The sequence below is a fragment of the Anser cygnoides genome, chromosome 15, assembly GCF_040182565.1.
Source record: "Anser cygnoides isolate HZ-2024a breed goose chromosome 15, Taihu_goose_T2T_genome, whole genome shotgun sequence".
Taxonomy (NCBI): Eukaryota; Metazoa; Chordata; class Aves; order Anseriformes; family Anatidae; genus Anser; species Anser cygnoides.
Genome location: NC_089887.1, coordinates 12335802 through 12363081, shown reverse-complemented (window position 1 = coordinate 12363081; position 27280 = coordinate 12335802). Strand labels below are relative to the sequence as shown.

General features: G+C 49.6%; 1 protein-coding gene across 5 annotated transcripts in view; it reads right to left on the bottom strand.

Moving 5' to 3' along the window:
• XPO6 (exportin 6) overlaps nucleotides 1-25380 on the bottom strand; it is a 55059-nt gene extending 29679 nt beyond the window's left edge. For 3 of the 5 annotated variants that reach the window (XM_048062054.2, XM_066977580.1, XM_066977581.1), the window contains exons 1-6: nucleotides 25133-25379; nucleotides 9869-9959; nucleotides 8106-8218; nucleotides 5329-5526; nucleotides 2683-2842; nucleotides 2207-2284 (exon numbers count right to left, since the gene is read on the bottom strand). In XM_048062054.2, the coding sequence (XP_047918011.1) occupies nucleotides 2207-2284; nucleotides 2683-2842; nucleotides 5329-5526; nucleotides 8106-8218; nucleotides 9869-9959; nucleotides 25133-25135 (643 nt within the window). In that variant the 5' untranslated portion in view covers nucleotides 25136-25379. Of the gene's footprint in view, nucleotides 1-2206; nucleotides 2285-2682; nucleotides 2843-5328; nucleotides 5527-8105; nucleotides 8219-9868; nucleotides 9960-10522; nucleotides 10542-25132 lie in introns of those variants that run through there. The other 2 variants (XM_066977579.1, XM_048062047.2) reach the window with 2 other exon arrangements.
• Nucleotides 25381-27280: the final 1900 nt, after the last annotated feature.

The following is a 27280-nucleotide window of genomic DNA, read 5'->3' as shown; positions in this document are numbered from 1 at the left end:
TGCAATGCCACAACCGCCACTCACTGCTACTGGTTTGTGTGTCTGGCTTTAAAACCCTGCGTTCTCCTTATTAGCAGCCCCAACAGTTAAAAATCTTGAAAACGCACCGCATGAGTTTGTTCATTCTCATACAAGAGGGAAGACCCAGAAATAACTGCGTCATAATTCCCATGTAGAGAATTATGATCTAAAGTCCCCATGAGATAAGAGCACAACTGGATGAAAAACTGTCTTGGCACCAGCAACATCCAGCAGTTCACTGAGGAACCAAGAGGACATTTCAAACAGGCTTCTGCTGAATTTCTTCCCGTGATTTTGCTGCAGTGCTTGGTTCTGCAGGCACGGCCTTGAACACGACTGTGTCAAACAGCCTTCTGCAGGAACGCACAAGGGCTCACTAAGCGATTCAAGCTGTTTTGTACAAATACAGCATCATTATCAGGCACTGAGTCACTCGCTGCCAACTGTGTTATGGTAACATGAATCAGCTTTTTACCTTGGAAGACGCCGATCTTACTCAATGCCACAGCACCGCAGCACTGGGGCACTTGCTGGCAGGGCGGGTGAAGCTGGCACTCCTGCTCGCTCCAAGCGGCACGCTCACTCTTGCCAAGTGATATGCCAGGTTCGGTGTGTTTTTTTTTTTTCCCGTTAATATTATTTTTTTCTATCTTTTGCTAACTACAGCAGAATTCCCCCCCTAAAAACAAGGTGATATTGCTTTCTGTTTAAGTTTTTGTATTTTTTATGTAAATATCAAAATGTCTTAAAGCTCTAAGGAAAAGAAGCACTTGAAATTCTGGTTCAACTCGGATTTAAATGTGAAAATTTTAACACTAACAAAACATTAACAAACCAAACACTAACATTAACCAACACTTAACAGGGACAGCTGTCTGAAGCTAACTAGTACAATCTGGCACAAGGAAGCAATCAACAACTTTCAGCTAACTGCTTAAGGTCCTGCAGACAGATTTAAAGACAAAACAAGGTACCTTAACACCTTGTAACAGAACACACACAATTTGGTACTAGTGTGACCCTAGAGATCCCCAAGTGTTTCATCTCCTCCCTATGCACAACCAGACATTACAGGTTTCAAGACCATAAGCCTTTCTTTTTCTTTGTTAAAAGCAGACAAAGCCAAGATCAGAGTTTTTAAAGAAAAATGATTTGACTGAATCATGGTCTTTTTTCCTACTTTGTATTCCGAGAAGGACTAAAAACACCACATGCTGCTGCACAATTCTTGGGTGAGCTGAATGTAACAGAGGCACCACAGAAACCGGTACTCATCCAGACTGTCTTCACGCCTGGGGAGACCCCCTGCACCTACAGCTATCCCTGGTACAGCCGCAACAGGATGAATGAGATGTGCTCTGAGTACAGGGATACAGAAACACACTCTTTTTTCAAAGGTAATTAATACGAATTTAAATGAGTATAGATAAACAGCCATCCAAAAGTCTAAGATGAGTAGGAAGAAAAAGTTTCCCAACACATATATGCCCAAAGTTCTAGACACTTCTGTTTTAATTTAGAGCTTCAGATTTGCTCCACTCCGCCTTTTGATATACTTTGAGCTGAAAATCACAGATAACAAATGTGCATCGGGTTTATGGGACAGGGCTGTGGTACCAGGGAGTTACAAGGGTGGCTGCTGTCAGTGGAGTCCAGCCGTTTTAGTTTCTCACTGCTCTAGTCTGGTAGTAATAAGCAATACAAAATATTAATCTCCCTACACTGAGTCTCTTTTGCCCAGGACGGTAACTGGTGAGCTAACTCCCTGTCCTTATCTCAACCCTTGAACGCTTTTCCATTGTGTTTTCTCCCCTTCTTCCTTTGAAGAGGGGGAATGAAAGAGCAGTGTGGTGGAGTTTAGCTGCCTATCCATGTGGAACCACCACACAACGCCAACTCACTGATTTAACAGCATTTTGAATTGACACTTCAGAAAGCTTTTTGCCATCTGAGAACAGTGCTGTCTCGAACGAGGCACCATTTTCAAGTGGGGCATCCCCTGCAGTGGAAATTGCTTCTTCAGGTGAAGCTTGCATTTCTGACCAGAAGTTTGTTGGACTAAGAACAAGTTTAGGAAAAGGTTAGACAGTAAGGGAAGGAATCTATACTCAATATTGCAAGTTAAAGCGCCTGGAAGTAATATTATGTAGCTTAAAGACAAGTACTCAGCTTCAGCTGTCCTTACCACTTTCTCCTGAAGTTGGGGATGGTGGTGGAGTGGCAGCAGTAACACTGTGTTTGTCCCATATGCTCTCCAAAATACCTGGCCAAAGAGACATTTTTCAGAACAGACTGCTAAAAGACAGATTGATCTAACAAACATACTGGAGACAGAGAGCTCCGCTAAAACACATCTTGAGTGCTCTAACAAGGAACATTCTGTACAAGAACTCATTAATTTTTTCAGGGTCACTAAGAAAAGACAATCCCTTTATAAAGAGGAGAATGTATGCAGCTATATATCTACTTTGCTACACAAGCTCCTTTCACAGTAATCTGACCCAGTCACCCAACAGTAGAGTTGCGCGTTTGAACAGCAGGAGTGGTCACTACATCGCCCACACCTTGTCTCACTGCACCGAGGACATGCAAGCCTGCTAGCATCATAGGGACGGTGAAGGAAGACACTTGTTTCAGGGCTGCAAGCCCACTGACTCCTACCTGTGAGGAGCCCAAGCACAGTTTGCACCTGGTCCAGGAGCAGCTTGCGTAACTCTTCTTTCCGGGCTACGCTAAGATCTTCTCGCGGACATGCCAGTTCTTCTGAAGTTGTTTTCAACATTATCAGTCCCAGAGGAGTGGTCACAGGAGACTGAATTAACTGAGAGGAAAAGGCATGAATGCAATACATGATAATATTCTGCAGAACTATCAGATCACAGAAAGGAGATAAGTAACTGTATGAGCAGTTTACAAGCGAGTATCAGTTCCCCCATTTCACAGCACTGCATGTTGAAGGAAGAGGACTGCAAGTATTGGATTTCCTGAGACATTAATCTATGTTGCAACAGTTCAAGCACCATGGGAATCCTTGGGGTTTCGAGAGAGCTTTCATAATGTCATTGCACACATTCTCTGTCCTAGCATGTTTACCAGTAACAGTTTGTTCCTCTTGTTTACGGCCTTCTGCTGACATCATCACTTCTCAGAATTGCCTCAGCACCCGTGAGTTCACCACGTAACAGGGCTGCTGCTGAAGCCACGCTCAGGCCGGGAGCCTGCACCATCAGCCAAACAGTTCCCCCTCACCCCCCTAAAAAAATGTTCTTTCCAATTGCAGACAGACAAATGCAGCCAGTACTGGATGGCAACAGAACGCAGGTAAGGGATGTAACCTCTCCTTGCATTTACACCACACCTCATTCTGGAAATCACATTTACCCTAAAAAGAATGATTTCCACTATGTACAGGACGCACGGGAATAGGACTAGAGAAAGCAGTGATTTTTGCCTTCATTAGGCACTGGGACATTACAGACACACTCAAGTGGGACAAAGTTTTATTTTCAGCTGAAAGACATTGCTGTTCTCTTGACCTGAACCATCCAAATGATTTATGCACTACTCCCTCTGGAAGAAAAAAAAATCTAAAGCCAATCACAATTATTGCAAGTAATCCTTGAAGTCATAAATTAAACAATGCAAGCTGACTTCATCTCACTGGCCCACCAGACCGGAGACAAACTGACTTAACATTGCCCAGGCTACACAGTTTGGTGAAATATGCTGTGGGAAAAAAAGCCATCTATAAGCTTTTAGTCTAGATGTACACGACTCTGGCCTTCGGAAAGGAAGCATGATGGCACAGGAGCAGACAGCTAAAGAAAGTTAAACATACAACTTGTTAGTGAATTAAAAGACGACTTAACATCTCCTCTCATAATATCTTCTGACAAAGCCAGGAAGTCTAGCAAAACCAGGCACTGGCACTCCAGTAACGTTAAATTTTGTACCTCTAAAGCAGCAGCATTAGAATTACTGTTTCTGCATAATGATAGCACAATAGACCAAGTTACTTTTCTTCTCCATTTCCCTAATGGCTCAATAAAACTTTTAGAAACTACTTAGAGGATTGTGATACCAATTTACTGCTAAAGAATCTAATAATTGCTTCAAATGATCTCAGAAGAAGAAAGGACTTGTGCAACTCTCAAGTCTATCTAACACAGGAGCAGAGTGTTTTGCTTTTGCTCTTCACTATTTTGGGATCCTGAAGTTGAGTACTAGTGCTTCTCTTCCAATTTCTCTGAACATTTTTGGAAGGCCTCTGATACAGAAATTAATTTATAGGAACAGTTCCCTCAGAAGCTGAGTCTACAAGGAGAGGCTTAAAGAAAAATTGATACCCGAAGTGGGCTTGCAAGCACCTAAGATAGCCTCCAAATGGCTAGAAAAGCAAATGGAAGCTCAGAAAGCATTTCAATTGCAAATCCAGATGAAATCAAGGCCAAAACTGTAAGTGTAGACAGTTGTCTTAAAGTACTTATTGTCAGACTGACAATTCAGGAAAAAATTGCAGTATGCTGCACTACGTGATTACAGAGAGCTATTTGAAAAGAGATTACTCCAGTAAGTTAACAAGCTCGGTTTGTCAAGTCTGCTTTTTTTTTTTTTAATTTTGCAGTTAATACTAGGTCCATTTGTCTTAGCAAAAACTCCTGACACTTTGGGACCTTGATTTATTTCAATAATTGCCTTGTGGTTTGTCTGTGGGCGTAGCTGCATTCAAATCATGTAATTTTATCAGCAGAAAAACATGGAGCAGCACCTCAGTTTACACTCAGCCTCTAAGCCAATTATGAAGGATTTGGGGAGAACTGGAAACAGCACCCAAACCAAAAGAGGAGGGTAGCACCAGTCTGGCTGGGCTCCAGCAGCAGTGAGCTGTTCGTCTGACCCAGGCTTCACTGTGAAGGAGCTGCATGTCAAACAAACAACGTTCAAGCTAGTGGCAGTGCCTCAGCCAGGGCCCTCAAACACACCTTCTCTCCTCTCAAACACCCCAGCAGCATGCAGTTAGTGACTCTACATGATGAGGTGGCAAAGCTTTTCAGGGTAATTTGGTTAATAGAATTAAGTAAAAAAAAATCTCTAACAGCTACATTCAGAAACTTCACTTTCAACATAACACTAGGAAGATGTACAATAAGTAGGAAGCTATGGGCCACTTGAAAATTAAAGGAAAAGGAATCAGAGAAGGAACTTTGTTTTTCATGCAAGTATTTAATCTTCAAGGGAAGTCACTATTCAAGGAAACAAATTATGGCCCTCTGTGAATGAAAAGTTTTACCTTTAGAAGCTTCTTACCTGCAAGATGTTAGTGAAGAAGTCATGGTAGAACATTGGCCAGTCCTGTCGGCCAATATCCACGATGACTTTGCAGAGCTTGTTCCTGATGAAGTAAGGCAGAGTTTTGTGGTGAGCTAGCAGGAGCTTGGGCAGGCAGCTGCGGATCTCCATTTTGTCTTGAGATGGGACTCCAAGCCACATCTTATTGATCAGGTTCTGGAAAAGAAACAGACCTCCACAGTGAGCCCACCTGAAACATGCTGATATTGCATGCTTCACTGAAATTAAGCAGTTAGGTGTCTGAGTGGGAAAACCTTAACGATATCAGGTGTAGTGCCTGAAGGAAAACCATCTTAACACATTTCATCAGTAGCTTTTCAGATATAGCTTTCTTAAACAACTTATACTACCTGACGGGTGACAGCAACTGGCACATCACCATTTTAACCGCTTTGGGGTTGAGCAGCGCCAGCCGGCATGCCTCCATCTTTTAACCCTGGACAGCTACATCTGCCCTTTCAAAGGGCAAAGCACAGCCTCGCATGAGGCAGAACAAAAAAAAGAAGGGAGGCAGGTTTGGCTTTAGATGTCTCTGGTGCCGCGCAGGTCTGACGAAGCTAAGCTGGAAGGTCGCCTCTCGAGCGACGGACTTCGCAGAGACGGGGCATCACTTTACCAGAAAGCTTTTAGGCCACTTAAAAACCAGGCAAAATCCATAAGAAGGCAGAGTTGCAAATTGCTTTCCTGCCACGCTACAATCCCATTTAGGGACTCTGGAGTATTAGTAGCTGAGCCTCGAAGGATAACTTATGTAGGAGGCCTGCTACAGGGGCGATGTCTGCAGCCATTTGCAGGCATATAGCCTGGAAAATCCAACACCAGGAAATACTGTGCGGTGGTTTGCTGTAGGAAATAGAAGGCTGTAGTTGTGGTCAAAGCAGATTTAATTCACAGAATAGAGGTACTGTACAGAGGTACCAGTTCACAGCGTAGAGGGGCACGTGTATGTGTGTATGGCTTGTGCATGGCATATACACAAAGTATCTCAGAGGTTACTTTCTCCTCCCCTACAGAAGATGCAGAAATATTGCTTAAAAGCCAGCAGTGACCCAACCAAATGAGAGTTCCTCGCTGCTAGTCCAGAACGAGAATTTCTGCAGTGCCCATAAAACTGGAAGATGTTTCAGCATTAATATCCATCCCTTACTGCCCACAGAATTTGTCTACTCGGCTGGCCTGAAAACGGCAGCTTTCTCCACCTGGGAAACATTCTGGGGAAGACATTCTCTTTTCCAAAAACAAGCAGAAACAATTCACCCAGAAGGGGGCCAGGAAGTTTTTATTCCAGGTCTGCCGTGGACTTTCTAGACATTCTTGAAAATACAGCGTTCTCCAGAAGTTTTGGGGATGAGCCTTGTGTTCGTAAACATGGGTTTATTGACATTCAGCACAGACCTGAAGACTATGATGAAGGCTCAGACGCAGACTGACCGAGGACTAGCCGAACGCAGTGCCACAGCAGTTAACTTTGGAAATTCCAGCTTCTCAGCTGAGAGATCCTAATCTCTCAGCTGAGCTGTGAACTCACTTCCCTCAGTTTACACACGCACAGTGATTCCTTTGTTCTGCTTAGTTCTGGGCACAATTATTAGTTCTGGGTATTACTTTCCCCCCTCTGCCTCTCCCCTAAAGCACCAGAGGCTCAGGAATCAAATGTTTTCCTCTTCATGAAAACCGATTTAATTATTGCAGGCTGCTGCGGTTTAACATCCATCCCCAGAGCAGGGAACGACTCCCATACCATTTCTGTCACGAACACCCCTTTACAAGAGGAAGGGTCACCCGATGGTCTTAGGCCATTGCATATTAAGTTTGCAGACCCACTTCAGGCTCCCTCCCTTTGCAGCGCCAGATAAATAAATAGAGCTTTTTGAGTCAAGAAGTCAACAACAACACGGAGACGTCATTTGTCAAAACAACTTTTAAGAACAGAGTTGTTTGCTCTATCCATAAAGTGGCCCAGTGCAAAGGCTATAAACACTCCTTGAGTTCAGAGCGAGGCTTGGACTGCTGATCCAGCCCAGAACAGAGTGCAGAGGCAAAAAAAAAAAAGGACTAAATTGAGGCATGACATTGACCAAGCCCCAGGACATCAGCATGGAAAGACACTGCATGGCTCGCTGAGAAATCAGCTGATAAAACAAAGTTTCACAGAATAATTTTGTTTCTTTAGTAGCTATACAAATCAATATTCAGGCTTTTAGCCATTAACTTTGTTCCCTTTAAAAGCAGGTAACAAGTGGGATGTGGTCTTCTAAGAGCGACCTTCCCTCTACAACTAGCACATAAGCTCGTGGGATGCAATTCAAAAAAGAACATCGGAAAAATAGATGTCAAAAATAAAAGAAACTTTGTTTCCCCTCTTAGCATTACAGTTTGCAGCAGCTAGTAGGAGGTAATCATACACATATTTCTGACCGTAAAAAGAGTATAAAAGCAATAGCACTCTTAAAAGCTTTGTGCAGAAAACTCAAGCAGCCTCTGAAACTGCAGGCAATTTGTACTTAGAGATGCCAGGAAGTTAATTCTTCAATTTGTGTACAAAGATTCATATTCTCCTACCCTAAGCCTGCCATCAAATAACCTCTTTAGGAGAGAGCAATAAAAGCAAGCTTTATCACTGTACTTATTAGGATTGCCTTTTTAGACAAACATTTTCAAATAAAATCGATTGCCATATAAAACTGCATCAGAACATGGAAAATGCACTATGCAGGCAACAATATACATCTTACCTCAAACACGGTCAAACTGTACATCATCACGTAGTCATTTCTTGTACTTGAGAGGAAATAGAGGCAGAATCTCCAGGCTCCTATCTGCTGGGCAAAATTATTTAAAAGCTCCTCTGAAAAAAATAAAATATTAAAAATACATTAAAGCTCAATCTGTAAACAGATTCATAACCACCTATATATAGCACACCGAGCATAGAAGAAACCCCATATTCAGAGCAACTCAAACAACCAGGGGAGGGAAAAAAAATCACACTCAAAAGCATTAAAAACAACCTAACAATAGGCTTTAATGAAAACAAAATAGGTATGTCAAAAATTGTGTAGTTTGAAATAAGTATTCCACCAGACTAATAGCTGAATATTAAGACAAGCTACGCAAAAAAATAAATTGCAAGCACTACTACTCTAAGTATAAGAGCCAAATGTTGGAATACCAGGTCACTGTGAAAGACTGCAAGTATTTCAGAACACATACAGCATTGGAAAAGGCTCATTTGAATGCAATTGCTCTGAGACACATTGATTTTTTTTGCAAGTCAGTGTAAAAAACCTCTCTGAACGCTCAGATGCAGGATTTGGTGGTAATCTCAAGTCAAGCGACTACACACCAAACGTGGCAAAAGGAAAAGCTGCAAGGGCTGTGCTCTCCAGGCTAACCAAGTGTAAGCCTTAACCAGCGGGTTCCTTCCCTGCAATTTGACCAGGAGAGCAGGGGGATGCTGAAGATTTTTTTTTTTTTTTTTAACCTTTTCCACAGCTCTGGCATTTCAGCTCCTAAGCAAGAAAAATTTTAGGGAGAGCAAAAAAAAAAGTAAGATGAGGTTGTGCTTTAATAAACACAAGCAGCTCCCAAGGAATACAGCCTACACCCAAGAAGCCCCTGAAAAAACAAGGGGACTGAAAAACTACTCCACGAATCCCAGTTATCAGTGCTGCACACAGGTCTGACCTCCTTTTCGACTCATCCCTTGTGCTGCTGGGAACACAGCAAGGGTATTTGCTGTACACCTAAATTTGGGCTAAATGAAAAGGAACGACAGATTCATTCTAGCACTGCAGGTGATCACAACAGAAAAAAAACCACTTTGCTAGTTGCTTATTCTTTATTCTTCCAGACTTCTGGAAGAAATCTTTCATGCTGATCGCAGACTTGGCACTGAAGTTACAGAAGTGGCAGAAGCTTGAGAAGAAAAGCAAACAGCCTACTTACGCCCATTAAATACAGCTGCAAGAAGCTAATCTAGAGCACCTGTAAGATCTCTGCTGGTTTTCAGAAGGACATATTTAATAACACTAACCAAAATGAAACCTCACTGTTTATTCCCCCTTGTCATTTCACATTAATTAGGACATTCTTCTGCTTTCCCTTCTTAGGACAGTACAGATCTGAAATCCATGCTCCATCTCTGGGCAGAAGGTAGACATTTTCCGAGACAAGCAGTCTGACAATGTGCAGGCAGAGAAAAACTAACATCTTTCTCCCATCCTAGCCAAGTCACCACTTGGAAAAAGGAGCTGCACCTCCGTGCTTACAGGAACAGACAGTTACTGATGTATTAATTATCTGTGGGACTTGCCACAGCAACTCCAAGACCCAAACTATCGTATTCGTACCTAAGCAGGAGAGGCTAAGATGCCAGTTCTGTACCAGACAGAGCACTTTCGTCTGCTGTGTTTAACAACCACCCAATGTCTTCTGCTGAGGTCTGCAGGCAGCAGAAAGCACACAGGACCACCCCCTAAAAGCAGCTTGCACTCACCTATCTCACGTTTCCGCTCATTCGTTGTGCAGTTGTGGAAAAACTCTGTCATTAAACTCTCCAAAGCCCGTAGCGAGGCCTCTTCAGATGCCTGGGGACAACACGTAAAGAAAAGAGTTAAAGCAAATTCCCACTTCGAAAGGCGCTCAGTTTTGTGCGCAGATGATTTCTACGGAAGGCAGCACTTGGAGGTCGACATCAGGCACGACACAGAAGTACGCAAAAACTAACCAGGAAGAAGGCAAAACTGTCTGGAATTTAAACTGCTCACTGCAGCGAGAGCCACGTAGCACCAAGATTTAACATCTGTCCAAGCGAAAGCTTTGGATGTGACTTTAAAGGGGTCTTCGGTCAGCTCATTAACTAACGAAACCAAGATGGGACGTTTCCTTCTCCTTGGTGGTGCTCAGTAGTTACAAGTTAGCTCATCCTTGTCAAATAATTCTCCCAAAGGCAGCAAATTCGAGTTAAGACGCTTTCAGCCTGAGCCTGTTCTTATTTTCGACTCGCTGCCACCTGCAACACCAGAGGTGCCATGGAAGAAGCAGCAGCTTGAAAGCTTAAGGAATTTCCAGCACTTAGAAAAGCGATGCACAAGTATTCAGAGGTTTAATTAAAGCACAACATTCCTCCACCCCCAAATTTAGTTTTTACCATTGGAAATATCCAGTTATAGCTCAGTATGTACAAGCCCTAAAAAAAGGCATTAGTACACAGCAGTTGCAGGGTTGCTGGAGTTCTGTGGCTCTCTGGAGTTGAGGAGATTTTATCCTAGTACCACCTCCACGCCGAGGTTAGCCTCTCTATCTGCACTCCGCTTCCCTGGCAGTGGACTGGCTTAGAAGAGGGCGCAGCTACAGCACAGACCGCGCTGTTCGTCATTCCTCTAAGGTCTGCAGCTCACGCTATCAGTAAGAAACGCAGCCTTCCACTGCACTGAAGCAATGTAAACGGGTAAAGAAAACTGAAAGTTCTGCCTCTACAAGTGAAAACAAACAAAAAAGATAACCGGCGGTCTTCTGCGCAGAGCTGGGCAAGCGAGGCCACTTTGCAGGCACGCGGAGCTGCTGCCAGCTCCTGTCCCCAGGGAGCAGCGCAGGGAGCAGCGCGGCAGGGGCATCTCCTCCCCTCTCCTCTCCCAAGCACCAGCAAGCCAGGACGCCAGCAGGGGCCCGCAACCTCAGCTCTGCCTCCAAACAACTGAAGTGGATGCTCTGTGGGACGCTGCTTTTTCTACTACCTAGTAAAGGGATGCTGAATGTCAGCCTCTTTGGGCCTCCCCACCCCTTTCTCCTGTTAAACACGCGCTCTAGAGAGCGAAGACTATTTTAGAAAAAAAAAAAAGTATTCTGTTAGTGGGCAATTGGCTTAAAATAGCCTACAATCAAATCAAAGGCACTTTGTCAACTTAAGCAAGATCAAGCACCCATTATCACTTCCTTGATCCATTTATCCGCAGGCTCTGCGAGCAGCCGCTGGCAGCGCAAGCTTCACCTTGCAGCTGGCCCTGGCAGGCGCTGAGCAGCTCCCTTCCGCCAGCCCCCGCTGCCCAGATAACAGCGGCACCGCGCTAAGAGCTTGATTTTAAGAACTCCCACTTGACCTGTTCCCATGATGTTAGGATGCAGCCACGCTGCCTTTTCCATGCATTTCTTTCCTGGATGTTTCACGTTGTTGCAAATCCCCTCCTAACCTACTCGCTCCCAACTAGATTGGGCCACGTAAACCCAGCGTTTCAGCAAATCCCCGTAGCTCGCTTCTTTGCTGTTCAACACAGACCAAATCTCGCCAGCGGTTCCAGATGCCTAACACCCAAAAAGGCATTTCCAGCCTTTGGCCGTGTCAATCTGATGCAGTCCAACTCCTCTGTGGGAGGACTGCTCTCTGTCCCGTCCCTCCTGCTCTCTGTCCCGTCCCTCCGGCAACCCAGACGGCCTCAATTCGCCGCGAGGCGTTAGCTCCGCACACGGGGATGTTAGGGCTTGATGGGTTTAGCACCGCTAATTCAATCCATCTTTCGGAAGAGTAGTTGAGATAAAACTACTTTCTTTCAGGGCCAAGATTCAAGATCTATTTCCTACTTTCAGAAGTTGCAGGCTTCCCATAAATACTGGGCATCTGACAGATCCCCCGCTGCCTCCAAACTACCTCTGCACGGAGGTTTCGAAGAGGGCTGAGCCTGCTCCCAGGAACACACTTCATCTTCTGTACGAACAGCACCATCACAATATTCAAAGCATCAGAAGCAAAAAGGAAACAGCGCAAGGCTAGCACCACGGGTGGTTTGCCAGAAGCGTGTCTCAGCTACGGATGGAGCCGTCGTGCACCTGGTCACCAGCTACCAAGGCGGCGTGCTCCGTTCCTGGATAAACCCTCTGGAGGGTTTTGCCCAAGCTGAGAGCTGCACCACCTAGCTTTCCTTTTTGGCAAGGGACAGGCAGAGGTAAAGTCACCCAGCCAGCCTCTCCAAACAGGATTTCATGCAAGAAGCCCAGGCTGGCCAGAAGCCAGCTCGGGCAGAAAGCAGCAGTGTGACCTCCCAGACCGTTTTACTCTCCCATTTGACTTCTCCCGGCTGTTCTAGAGGTTTTGCCAAAGGAAGGTGGAGCAGCACAAATCATCCGAGGCAATCAGAGCCCGGCCCACACCAGGCTCTGCAAACAGCAAAACCCGCCTTGTTCCCCGGGTGCCAACTGCTGGGCACCCTGCTCTAGATATTGGCCCAGCCTAAAAGGCAGAGAGCAGCGCTCTGCACTCGTTGATGCCTTTTGGGCACCCCTCAGGTTAACCATTCCCGGGGCAGGCGGCAGTTATCTGCCTTTTAAAGCGAAGGCTGCGATAACTAGGTCGTCCAGAGAAAGAGGACACGCTGCTGCAGAGCTGCAGAGGCAAGGTCCCGTCCCCACCAGGCACCCAGGAGCAGATCATCCAGCCAGAGCACAGCAGGAGACCTGCTTGTGGGCTGCGCTCTGCAACGTACCCGGCTGCGCCTCGCTGTTATCACTCACGCAGTAACAGTTTGCTTTCTCCTAGGACGCGGTGTTTACTCTGCATTGAAGGACAAAGGAGCAGGAAGGCACACCAGGATCTGGGGGAGAAGTGCCGAAGGCTCCTGGTGCTGAGCAGCAAAGAGACACGTCGACAACTGCACGAGATGGGACAGTCAGGGTGAGATCAAACCCCGCCGGCAGTCAGAGCCATCAGCACTCAGCTCAGCTGCTGTTTGGTCTGAAATTCAGCCGTTTGGGTCATATAAAATTTTAAAAATTAAGTGTTTTCAAGGAAAGCTGCAAAGTCTAGACCATCACTAGCAAAATTTGCTACAGGGTTTCTGGGCAAGAGCTGGCTGCATGCCATCACCTGCGTGAGGCACTACAAAATATTCAGCTATTGAAGGAGAAAGGCTTCCTACTTGTGTTCCTAAGATTTAATTCCCCCCTTTCCCCACCAAGGCCTGCTGGTGTCTGCAGGCTAGTTAAATGCCGTTTGCTCTCCTCTGTCAACCATCTGAGAAAAACCCCACACACTTCTCTAACTCCTGTTTGCAGAGCCAGCCTTGTGAGCTTTTTTTTTTTTTTTTACCATGAAAAACTTCTCAATTCACTATAAGCAGCCAAGGCCGGGTTTCACAAGTCACCATCCACGCTCGCTCCCCTGCTTCCAACTCCCTCGGCGCTCCGACCAGCGCGGACGGTCGGACTGCTGCGTGCAGCATCACTGCTGCCATCGGCCACAGCCCAGCTGGGCAACCGAGGTGGTGACACATGAAAGAAAGCAAGTGCACCTCATGCTAGATGGTCACAGATGTCCATGATCCATACTTTGACCCTGGAAATCGTCCACCCTCGGAGGAACTGCCCCGTCTGACCGAGATCAGGCTGGGAGCTCACACACCCAGGCCACGGGCACTCCGCGCCTGTCCCATCCCCGTTTTGGTCTCACCACATTTGTTAAGGGTGTTTCAATAGCTTATCGAGCTAGAGGTGTGTAGCTGCTTACTCATCCCGTTTATCTATCAGCTCCAACCTTTAACAGCCGTCTCATACCACCAGAAAAATGAGAGATTCACAGCTGAGAACGCAGCTTCCTCTTTGGGCAGAAATTACGAGGTTCGCTATCAAGTGCTTGCACATTTAGAGACATTCTCTGTCCAGCAAAGCACCAAAAAAGAAAAAGGTGCAACAAAACCAGCTGACTTCAGAGCTATTGCAAAATTACGCTTGAAGATGTAAGAGCCATTAACTGATTTCTCTTACGGGGAAAAAATTATTAACAGCTGCCTACTTACAACGCTTTTCAGCTGTTCAAACTCCAGGTCACTGCACCTCATAAGGCTCTAAAGGAGCGAAGCCCTCGTACCTCGCTGCCCAGAACGGGGCTGCTGCTCGGCCCAGGCTGTGCCTCGAGCGGTCGGGCAGGGCGAGTCACTCGTCCAACTCTGGTGGGTAAGCGGGAGAAAACATACAGGACAGCATACAGATCATAAATATCTGGGGCTGCATTAACACGAGCTGGTGCCAGACAGAGGAATTGGTTTGGGATTGCAATTCAGACAGTGTGCACTTACTTTAACAGAAGATACAACACATTTTAGTTTGTGTGAAACCAAAGACATTCCCCCTCTTACAAAAGATCATTCTGGAAAACAGGAAAGTGCTTATAAAGCTATTTAATTTTTTCTCCAGAAGAGCTTTCATTTAGAGTAGATTTGCCTTTTTTTTTTTCGTTTTACATTCTCTAAAGACTGAACCTAAGAAGCAGGACAGTCATATGCTTCAGACAGCTCCAAAACATCAGCTTCAGCGGCCGTGCCCGACTGTCACATTTTACTTTCATAAATAAATGCTTTTAAAAAGGAAAATGATTATTTCTGGTAGAGGAAAGCTCTTCTCTAATGCTTTGCCATAAAAACCCAAGCTGTTAACCTTTTAATGGCTGCTATTAACAGCTCAGCAGAGAATCGATCATACAAATTATGCTCTAAATACAGCATCGCAGGCAGACGATAACTGCAAAGAGGGTTGTTGTTTTTTTAATGCATTTGGAAATGGATATCACTAAACCAAAATTAAGGTAATCCCTCTACAAGGGTTTTGTTTGTTTGCTAAGATGTTAATTGCAGCTGCAACGTTACAAAGGTGACTCCAGCTGTCCGTCGGGCAGCGCTGGACCGGCCTCCTCAGATGCTGAGGGGGGGATTTTGCCGCACGCGGGCTGAGCACCGAAGAAGCTTCGCGGAGGGGCAGGCAGCGGGTGTGAGCCCCGCTCTGCGCCGAGGACGGGAGCTCTCCCAGCACAGAGCTGCCCTTTGCCGCTGCTGCACCCCTCAAGTTTTGAATTCCGAAGCCCACTCCTGTTCCCTCTGATACCTGCGATGTTGAAGGATGCCAGCAAAGCACTTCCACACTACCTAACACCTGCCAGCCCAGAAAGCCTCCCAACGCCACGCAGACAGAAAACGTACATCTTCTACCAGCACAACCCTCACTTCCTATGGTTTTGAACCTGCTTTTATACCCCCTTCCTACCACCAGCAGTACGAGACACAGCCCACCACAGCTCAGCCTCCTGCTGCTTATCGAGGTTTGGATCTTAGCACATCTTAGGCAGCGTGGCTAAAAGGAGCATCAGCTACATCTGCCTCTTGTGCTGGTACCGGCTCGTCCAGGAGAGGAGGAACTGCAGGAGAGCATATATGAAAACCCTACCCCCGGTTTGAAGTGTTCCCAGCAGGAATTTCCATCGTGCCACCAGTAAGCCAGTGGGTAAGGTTAAAAGAAAACACACAGACACACCACAACGGCAACTGCTGGTATAACAAAATTCATTAATTCCCTGTCGTTGCTGCCTCTAAGTGAGCCTGCCCCATCCTCTTCCACCTGGGAACCTTCTGCTTCCAACTTGGTGCAGTTACTTACTAGTACAGTTATATATACATATATATATATATAAATATACACACACAAACGCTATAGTTGGTTTTTCTTCCCTTTATACATATTATTTAGCATTGTAAATCATTTTTAAGCACACAGTGGAAGCTGCGGAATGTAATTATACACTTCGAACACATGTGCACGTGCCCTAACGTAGTTGTTTACACGCTGACCTTAATTATTGGGGTGTCTTTTGGAATCCCTCCCTGTCCAAACCCTAGCCTAATGTGACAACGAACACCTACAGTTACTAATTACAGCCTCAGAAGATGGCGGGTCACTTCAAGCCTGCTGGTGTGGTTCACAAAAGCCTTCCTTCTGCTGCTGTCAGCAAAGCGCAGACATTGTCACTGCTGCAGCGATCCCTCAGAGCAGCTTCGAGCCGCTCCACGCAGTGAAGCTCATGAAAGAAGCGAAGCACAGTATTATTTTTAGCAACAAAAACCAGAATTATGGAGCGCTTAAAAAAAGCTGTATGATACCCAACACATCTTCTAGAAAGGCTGAATGCATGCTACGCAGAGGCAGAGCTCTGAGTTACTTCAATACTTGCTGTTTTTAATCATTTCCAGCCAAGAGCTTTACAAGTCTGGGTTTTCACACACATTCCAAGGCTCTCCGTAACAGCATTACAAGGCTCATCCTGAAGTCTTCAAACAGAAAACAGTGCACAGCCCATCACGTACGTGCTCCCCTGCAGTACGTTGCTGATGATATCAACGGTGCTGTCTTTACTCTCAATTTCCTTGTTGCATTTCAGACGTGTTTTTGTGGTTTAATGAACAGAAACTAGGCTTAGCTTCACTCTGCGCTTTCAGAACAGTTCAGGCTCCTGGTGCCATTTCGAGAGATTTTCCGGCTGCAGAATACAACCCGGTCATCTGGCTCACTCGTTTCAGGAGCCGCCAGTCTAGCAGTTCACCGATGAGATGCTGATTTTGCAAACTCATTTCTCTTATAGCACAATTTAAGCCAAAGATCTACCATAGATGTCATGAATTACTGTTCTATCTAAAGGCAATCAACAGAGGAGCGAAGCAAGGCAGCGAACGCACCACACCACACGCAGTCCCTCCGCTGTGATGGAGCTGATGTCCTGCACGACAGCTGCCTCTGCAGCTCATCAGTTGAGAAATGCCAGATTACGCTTCAGGAATCACTGTAAACATCAGCTGGGGACTAAAAATGATTATAGGCTGAACACTGCTGCGTAGAGCAGGCTACGGAGAGGCAGCAGTGATAAGCTGATTTCTCGAACAGGATGAAGAGATCATCTTACCTGTAAACACTGCCTGGTACACAAGTAATCAGGCACCTTTTAGAATACCTACGGGATCATATTTCTTAAATCTTGTACAGGCAGGTTCAGTTAACCAGGCTTCAGGTTTTAAGGCTGAACTTTGATTAACAGGCTCAAGTGTCCAAATCGGATCCCTTCTAAACTGGGAACTCTTAATGGCGAGAATCAACCCCGGAGAAGCGCGTCCCCCAACAAGCAGTTAGCATTCGCTCTGCTCTTCACAAAAGGTGCTCAATAACACATGGAAACGCAGCAACCATAAAGCATTAAAATTCAACGCCTACAAATTCTTTTAGAAACCTACCAGATGAATAAAATAATCACAGCAACCTGGCAAAAGCATAGTCGGATTTAACCGTGGCATCGTCCATCACAAGCCCTGCTCTCGCTGAGGACACGAGCAGCAGTGGCTGAACCTGCAGGCCCGGGGAAGACGGGCTGGTCACGTGGCGATGACTTGCCACTTGATTTACTGTGGTTTCGCTGCTGGAAAAGACTTGGCAACGCGTTATTTCCCCAGCCTAGTAGTCGTTAAAATAATAATACACAGATGAGAAGTGTAGAAGCATCCAAAGCAGAGTACTACAACCCACTTTCTCCAGCACACTGCCACAGCACCAGGGCCCAGACAGCACACGCAGGCACTTTTTGGACTCATGACTGAAGTCCAACAATCCAGCACGGCCGCTACGTTTCCCTCAGAGGACACCGTGCTCACACAGCTCTCCGTTTGCCCACCGCTTCTTAAGCCCTCACCGAGGAGCGCCTCTGCTTCGGGCGCCGCCAGAGGAACGAGGCCCGGCGTCGCCGCGCGCCCTCCAGGCTGCACGAGGCCGGCCACACGCTGCTTTATGGCTGCTGGAGCACCACGCGGTGCTCGGGTTCTCCCCGGTTGTCTCCCAGTGTACACCAGCAACTTAACCCCCCCCCTCCCAGTGAAGCCCAGCACCTCACACCTGCAGGGCACAGGCTCGCGATGGCAGCGTTAGGGCCCGCCCTCGGCTGGGCTCCCCGTGCCAGCCCGCCATGCCACAGAGCACAGGAGGGCCCTGCCCGGCCTTGTGGGGCCACGCTCGTGTGGGACCGCTCGAGGCGATGGCCACGGGGTGCAGGTCACTTCCCTCTTCTCCGCAGAGGGGAATCCAGGCCTGAGCAAACGGCCCCGCAGGGCTGCCCAGCCAAACGCCACCGGCTTTCGCGTTTTGAGGCAGCGCTCGTTTGGAGATCCCCTGGCATTTTATCTGAAGTAAGCTGGGTTTTAACAAGGCAGGCGGGGAACAGCCCCCAAGGCTACACTATTTTGGACAGAAGTATATAGGGGCGGGAGAGCATGCCAGGAAGAAATCAAAACCTGCAGTGTTAAGGAAACTGCGCGCACCTTCTCGCTCAAATGGGCCGTGACAAGCAGCTGAGCAGCAGCACGGAAGATGAACTTACAAAAGATACCACGAAGCACGGCCTTTTGAGTTGAAGTCAGCTTAAAACAAGCACCAATTGTCAAGTTCTAACTGAGTCTTCCTACAAAGAGCGCTATTAATGCTCTTACAGATGGGTATTTGATACTTAATGGTAAAAAGCTTTCTTCCTCGTGACTCACTCAAATGTGGTAGCTCCTTTGACCAGGGAGGAGGAGACTGGAGAAGAGTTAAGATGTGATAGGAGCAGTAAACCTGGCACGCCTGCATATCAGCACTAAGCTGTCCAAGAAGCATTAACAGATTTTCCAAAACACTTCTCAAATACTTTACTGCCGGCAGGACTGCAAATGCAAACCCTTATTCATCCCAAGCTGCAGACAACTCAGTAACAGTGGGCAAACACTCCAAACTGCAGTTGTTTGCAATCCTAACTTCAGGAGTCTCTGGAAGCATGCACGTCGGCAGAGAGGGAAATTGAAAGTACTACAACAAGCAAAGAAGAAAGTGAATGTAAGAAGACAACGATTATTCAGCATATTTCTTAAAATGGCACTCCTATTCAGAGGCAGCTCAATCTACATAAAGGCAACCCCTGCTGAGATTTTGACTGCGCTGAAAAATCCCCTTACCTTGGTGAAAAACTCTCCCAACACAGACAAAGGGACATCAAAGCACGGTTTATGTTACAGAAAGCTTGGGACAAGGATTATACCTTGCCCAATACTACAGCAGCCAAACCTGATTTCCAGGGAGGTGGTTACGGTGCACAAAGACACAATGTTTTATAAGACCCCACTGAAGAAAAGAAAAACCCGCAGTACTGCAAATTTAATTCCTGGCAAGAGCATTAAAACTTGAGTTGGGCATTTAAGAGCATTTATGAAACTACTGTGGATAACCCTTACCATGGGAATAACTCTGCAAGACGTTTTAATGTTTCCAAAGAACAGCACATTCAGACAAAACATCTCGTCCACTTAAAGAAAAACAAGATGTTGCTATCAGTAATGCTTCTGCACTTCGGGGTATTTCACAACAGCACCCTGCTCCTCACCCTCATGTCTCTCTGGGGATCCGCTGCAAGAAGCCTCCAGGGAAGTTCTCAAGGTTGTGCCCCTCGAGGACAGGGGGGCCGAGACACACAGGCTCGGGTCAGCATGACCTGGCTCGCCTTGAGAACCATCAGGAAGCAAAAAGCAGCAGCCGAAACTCTGCAGCAAGCTGCTGCAAAGCAGCCTCTTCCTCCGCACCTTTTCCCCATCGAGGGCAAACTATTTCTCCAGGTGTCCCGGCTGTCCTTGCTGCCGAGCACCTGCCCAACGCTTGCACAGTAGAGATCGCAGGCTACGGATCGCATTGTCTTCCTCTTTCCTGGCTTCATGTTTGCACAGAGAAACCCAAGAAGCAGTGGATAATTCAACCTTCCCCCCATACTGGGCACCGGTACGTGGAGGGGGACAACAGCACAGGTCTGGCGCTGCAGAGCAGCTGCCCTTACAGGAGCCCTTCCAGACCCTGACTTCAACCGCTGTTCTCAGACACCAGCTACCACCTGCTGAAAACCAACCACACGGGCGAACTTCAGCCCTCAGCCCATAGGAAAAGGGCCAGAATTACTCCAACATAAAAGAAATCACTCTTTTTGACCCATCGAAGCAGGACAGCAGCAACCAAGCACTACACAGAATTTTCAGACAAAATCATCTCCCATAAGGAAAAAAAAAACCACGCTCATCTAGAAGGCTATGTCCCCTGCCTTCAGCGCTGACTTTGGCATCCTGGCTCCTTTTCCCAAAACACAGGGGGAAAAAAAAGGAAATACGACAATCCCTCTCCAAAAGAAATTCATGCTGCAATTAGAGCCGTAATAAAATATTAAATCAAACTGCTAAAAATAGACACAGGCTTGCAGACCCAGCTACGAAACTTGGAGATGCTGAAACAAATAAAAGATGATTTGGAGCACGAATGCAGCGCGTTGGAAAATTGTAAAAGAAATATAATTCTGGGCATGATTCCCCCGGGAGAGGGATCAGGGAAGATGTGGGATTAAAGAATTTGCAATGTTGCTAAAAGAGTCGGAAACATTTAGGTACAGTGAAAGTTCTCTCTCCTGTCTCTAAGTAGGGACCATAAACTGTTAACGAAAGCTGTGAAATGCGCGTGTATCAGGGGGAGGGCTGGAAAAAGCCTTGCTCCACAGCAGAAACACCTCTCCTAAGCTTTAGGTGCTCGTGTGCGAGATAATCTGTATGGAAGAACGTTGATTTTTCCTTTACCAAACTACTAATATTTGTGCTTGGGTTGGAACGAGCAGACCTTCACAGGACGGGAGGCAGATGCTGCATGCTTCACCTCTACAAATGATATTCCACTTCGATAAAATAAAGCTGGCAAAGGCCTCGTTTCTCTCGCAGAAGCAGAAGGCTGCCACGGGAACACCTGGGACGCGGAGAAGGCCAAGACAGCAGCGACCCAAATACAAATATAGGTACTACCAGGGGACACCTGCTGACTGACACAGGACAATGGCTCAGAGGGATTTTAGGACATGCTGTGCTACTAGCCGGGTATCAGATATAAAAGCTACTTGTCCTATTTTCCCCCCCTCTCTATTTTGCACACTACAGTAGCAGATCCTTCTTCCCGATCTAAAAGGCACCGCCTAACAACGGGCGTTAAACTCCTCCGACCGAGCACAACCTCCTGGGAGCCTTCAGGTACCTGCACACCGAGCAGGCTCTTTGCGGCACGGAACTGCACCGAGCGCACGCCACGTCCCAGCGCTTTGCACTAAACTAATCCCAGCAGCCACCGCCCCTCTCCCAGCAGATTGCCGCGAACGTCACCCAGCAGGAGGCTTTTCGAGACAGCCTGGTGGATCTTGAGGCTCAGCGACGTTGCCTAAATACCTTTTAGCCTCACTGGAGGCCGCAGAGCTACCCGGGTCTTCGAAACGCGGCGTAGGTAACGCACCACGTGCGGATACCGAAGGGTGTGACACGTAACCGTCCTGCCGAGACCAAGCCTTCACCAGGGGGGAAGCCCCCTTACCAGCCGCGCTCGAGAGCGGCCTTCCCACTACAAACTCAGTTCTGACTCCTCTTTCTTTTAACTCTGCCAGAGCCGAGTTAAACCCAGGTTTGCCAACGATGCCCGAGCACCGCCGGCAGGCTGCAGCGCCGAACGCCAGCGCTGCAGCACAGGGCCGTGCCACCCGGCCCCGCGGCGCGCCGTGCTACCTCCTGCAGCCACGGAGGCTTTGCTGCAGAGACGGTAAATACGTGAAACGGTTCACAGGCATTAAGCCTGAGCTCTCGCGTCAGGATTTAATAAAATGGGGATAATACTCCGGAGGGGCAGAAAAATTGACGTGACTTGCAGGCCAAAAAAGGAAGCCAGATGTTAGAGCTGAGGCGAAGACTTACCAGTTCCTATTCTCTCGTTTCTCCGCACAGCACAGTGAGTCAGGACACTTTTCAAAAAGATTTACTTTTCTTTTTCAGCTACACGCTTTGAGGGGATATCAGGAGGCGGACAGAACCTCAGGCTGCCACACCAGCGGCCCGGCGCTGATGCTGGAGGAGGCGGCGAGGCCCCGCTCCATCTCGCAGGCCTCCCCGCGGCACGGAGGCGACCTCGTCAAGCACGAGCGCTTCCTGCCTGCCGCAGCGCTGGGGCCGCGCGGCCTTACCGGGTTCTCCTCCGTCTCCTCCTGGAAGGCGTCCCCAGGGTTCGCCAGCTTCCCGGCCAGGCAGCAGCAGCCCAAGCTCCAGCTCCGGGCGGCAGGGCCACCGACACGGGCCCGGTTCAGTCAGCCCCCGGGCCGCCAGCTCAGCTGCGCGCAGAAAGCGTGGGCTGGTTTGATAATTCAGCAGCAAGCTCCTTGGTAACCACGAGCGCCAGAATAACCTACAGCTCGCCAGCACCCTGCCTGGATATTCTGCAATCCAGGCGTACTTGACTCCCTAGCATATGGGAGGCTTAAACCACCGTGGGTTCTTCAAAGGAAGCTTTAAGCGTAAGAAAGTGACAGCGCTTACTGCTAAAAAAAAAAAAAAAAAGCAAGCTGGTAATGGGGGCTATAAAAGAAAAGCTAGGATGCTGCTGTGAAAAACTTCGAAAGATCCGAGCTACCCACGCCCACTGCCTCCTTCCATCTTTGCGAGTTATATTTGCCTCCCGCAGAACAGGGACACGGGCTGTTTTGGGTCCGCTGCTGCTACTCGTGGTGTACGCTTCCCGTTTCGCTACGCACTTGTGAGGCCTAGTGACAACAGGAAAGAAGAGTGCCCGGCTTCGCAGCGAGCACCAGTGGCTTCCCGTACCATTTTAAAGCCCCACAGCTAGCAAAACGGCCTTTCTGGGAAGGAAACACTATTCCTAAGATATTCTTCTAGCTGCTGGCACAATACAAGTCCCAGCAAAACAAAGAGCACGTTCTGTAGGAGGTAAGTGCCCGCCCCACAGCCCCCCAGGGGAGGCAAGAAGGCACTGGCCGGGTGGCTGCTGGGCTCTGGTGATCACCGCTGGTCTCTGAGCCTCACCGCTGAACCCGTTGGGTAGTGGGAGCAGAAAAAGGGCGAAAGAATCAGAGGTGAAACAAATGCATGGCTTCTTGGGATGCAAAACATGAGCGTGTTGATGACTAGTTCCACAAACATTTATTTTGAATATTCTTTAGTATCACCTAGAGGAAACCTAAAACTCGCCTGGGAAGCACACCAATACTTTTTGGAGCTGGTTATTCTGTGTTTAGAGCCCACGGACTCAACTCACTCCAAAGAAATCCCTTTGAGATGCCCAAATTTTACGCTGTTCCCTTTCCCTACAAAGACAGCACGACGTCGCCAAGGCTGACGCACACCTTTTCCCCACAAAGCCACCGCCTGGAAGCTGCACGAGACCCACTTAGCGGAGATGCAGCGCGCATTAGCGGCCTGGCACGGCACCAGCTTCGGCACCACGACCACAAAGCCTGACGCCAGCCGAGCTGTTCTGTAAGAACTGATACCTCACAAAACAAATGACTGATTCGAGCTTCCTGCGAGACCAAATAGCTTCTTAGCGGTGGCGTAACATTTCTGAGCCGTCGGTGGAAGTGGAGCACACCGAACCGGCACCTGTTTACACCGGGAGCTCCAGCGCCCGCTGCAGTTCCCCCTCGCACCCTTGATGCCCCTCACACCGCCCTGGTTGTTCTCCTCACTCCTGCCCAGGTGACCAGGCCCTAACTCACCACCGCCCCTACCGCTTAAACCCTTCCGTTTTAACCTATTTCAACTAAGGAAGCCCGCTCCCACAAGCCTGTATTTTGACAGGGCAGTTTAATTACGCCGTAGGTGCTCCCGGTGTGCCTCGCAGGAGCTCATCCTCACGCTTTCCCCACTGTTTCCGGGAAGGAGAGTACGCCGGCAGCAGAACAGGCCCATCTGCAAGCTCCGAGGCAATCGGAACAGAAGGAAAACCCCGCACCGTAGTCACATGAAGCGTTACAACAGCCGGCTCTGCACTACAGCCCCCTGCCTGCTTCTCGCCTCCATACCCAGTACTCGGCTTGTGACCGAACCAAATATTTAATGTTCAAGGAAAAAAAAAAAAAAAAAGAAAACAAGGGGGGATTCGGCATACATCAGGCTAGACGCATACGGCTACAGGAAGGAAAAGGAAGAACTAATCAGTCCTTTTGCCAGCTGCAGGTACCGGTGTGCCCCCTGAAGCACAGAACGCAGTAACCTTGCTCCACAAGCACAGCCACAGCTCGTCACGCAGCACGGGCCTACCAAACCCTGGTAGCTGCCCATCTTCCTGCAGCAGGGGTCCTCACAGGTAAAGGGCCCACCTGGTGAGCGCGGCCCTTTGCTGTAGCTTCAGCGAAAGCTGCCCTGAGAACTGTGAGTGACATCTGGCAGCCAAGCCAGGAGCCCGTCCTGAGCTGGACGGCGCGGCGGGTGACAAATTTACAGCTACAAACCGACTTCCTGACAAAAAGGGGCCGAGAAGGCCGAGCCTGCAGCGTCTGAGAGCTGAAAATAGAAGGGGTTGAAAACCAGCTCGGTGCCTGCTGCCTTTGCCCGGCGGGACTCTGAGGTGCGGCGGGGCCGGAGGCAGCTCCCTGCTTACCGGGCACCTGAGGCTCCCCTCCGCCAGCCCAACAGGCGCCACGCTCGCTGGTTTCCCTCTGGGCAGGACGGGGGGAAAAATAATAAGAAAAAATAGGTAAAATAATACGAGAAACAGCCGCTCCTTAACACGGCCCTGGGGGCGCTGAGCACCGCCGCACCCCCCCGCGGGCAGGCTCCCCCCCGGCACCCCGCGGGGGCTCCCAGGGACCCAACGCTCCTGGCCCGGGGTCTGGGCGGGGAGAAAGGGGGGAAAAAAAAGGGGGGGGGGGGGGTGTGCAGATCGCGGCGGGCTCGGTTAGGCGGACAGCGGAGCGGGACGGGCACCGGGACGGGTCCGGCGGCGGAGGGCAGGGCGAGCCCGCAGCGGCCCCGGGGCTACCGGCGGCCCCCCGGGACCGCCCACCTCCCCCAGGCGCACACGGAGCGGGCAGGCCCCGTCCCGGCCCCGCAGCGCCGCTGGGCCCCGCCGCCCGGCCCGCACTCACCATGGCTGCCGGCGGCTCCCGCGGGGCGGCTCTAGGCCGGGCGCCGCGCTGCGCTCATGTCACGGGCGGCGGCCATGCAGCGGCCGCGGCCCCCCCGGCCTCCCCCAGCGCCGAGGCAGGGCGGCCGGAGGGACGGCCCGAGCGGGGCCGGGCTGCGCGGGGCGCGGGGCTGGCGGCGTCCCCGGGGCTGCTCCAGGCGCGTCCCGCCGCGCACCGGGAGGCGGCCCGGCCCTGCCCGCCCCGCCCCGCCCACCGGAAGCGGCCGCCGGCCCCCGCCGGCCAATAGGAAGCGAGGAAGAGGCCGAGCCGCGCCTGCGCACGCCGCCGCCGCGCACGCCGCCGCCGCCGCCATCTTGGAGGAGGGCGCGGCGCCTCGCGGCGCGGGGAGGGGGGGGGGGGAGCGGAGGGGAGCGGCGCCCCGCCCCCGAGGGGCCGCGCATGCGCGAGGGGCGCTGCCCGCACGGCAGGAAGGGGCTGTGCTCGCGCGTGTCAGGAGGGGCGTGGCGATGGCGCGGTGGGCGTGGCTCCTCCGGGACACGCCCCCTCCAGAAGGGCGGGGCCGGCTGCCGTAGGGCACGTGCGTTGCTAGGCAACGGGGGGGGGGCAGGCTCGGGCCTAGCCCCGCGCCCCCGGGGCCCCGCCGCTGCCCCCGACGCCCCCCGCCCCGTGTGCGGGGCCTCAGTGACCCCCAGCTCCGCGCTGCCCGCGGCAGTCACCTCACCCCCGGCGCTGAGCCTTCTTACAGGGGCGCTCCCTGCCCGCTGTGGGACCAAAAATGTCGTTTTTGCACAGTTACATCGGTTAGAGGGAAGGAACGCGGTGCTGCGATGTGCCTGCAGCGATAAGAAAGCTTAGCAGAGACCTCGTAAAATGCAGACCACCGGAACCCTTAGAGCAATTAGGCGGAAATCATGGTGTACGAAACGTCACCGCCTCAAAGAGTAAAAAAAGTCAAATTTGGCTTCTAACAGGCCGGCAACTGAAAGCCACGTATTGTCTGTGAAGCAGCGGATAGATTGTGAACCTGGATTACCCAGTCAATGGGGAAATGGGAGAGTCCCGCTCGTTGAGGAAAAAAAACCCACAAGTATATAAACTGTGTTATGGAACTAGTAGGCGCGCTCCGGCTTGTGGGACGCCCGCCATTGCGATCGCGAATAAAAGTGCTGCTTCACCGAGATCCTCACCTGAGCCTGTGTTATTTGGCTACAGAGCGCTTCTCACGCCCGCGGCACAGCGTGGGGCACACAGACATCCGCTGCCGGCCGCCTGCTCCGTGCGACAACCACAGCGGCACGGGCCCGGGAGGTCATGGCGGAGACCTGCCTCCGGTGCCCAGACGCCTCAGACGCTCCCACCCCCCGTGTCCTGCTCTTCACCGGGTCCAGGGGCCCTGTCGCCTCCCCAGGTGGCTGCTTCCCCCGAGAGCCTTCAGCGAAGGACCTTGCAAGGGAGGCGCACGCATGCAGGAACACTATCTGCATTTACTGGCTTCGTGCCTGTGTAACTAATTAAATAATGAACAAGGAAGGAAAATCCTCACACCGCAGGTCCTAATCAGCAGCCATAGCGAACAGTTACCTGGTACCAGAGACCAATCCCAGCCCCGCGGGTTTAGCGCAATCCGCTTTGACGCCCTCTGTTTTCTAATGACTGAAGGGGCTGGGAGAGAAGACGTAATGGGGAGACCGAGAAGAGGGGCACGATTAAAACAGGAAATTCAGCCCTTCGTTACTGCCTTTCAAAATGAAGCCAGGACCAATCAGAGCCTAAAAACAGCGAAGTTAATACAGATCAAAACACTTATGGTTCCCGAAGTCTCCTGTGGCATTTCCCGTTACAAGAGATCGCTGAAACCGGTGGCTTAATAGGCTTTAGAGGGGGGCTGTATACATGTGAGGATATTGCAAATGCTTGCAGTTACATTAGAGGATTAAACACAACAGGAGAGGGAGAGAAATAAACCCTCTAGGGGAGTGTAACTAACTGCAAGGCTTAGCAAGAAGATTACGGTTGAATAGTCCGTGTTTTTCCCACTGTCGAATTTCTTCCACTTCCCTGCTTCTAATTGTGGCTGCCTTTCAGCAGCGCGCTGACCCTGCAGCCCCTCATCGTGGGCATTCCCGTGCTGTTCCCTGTTGGTGGAAA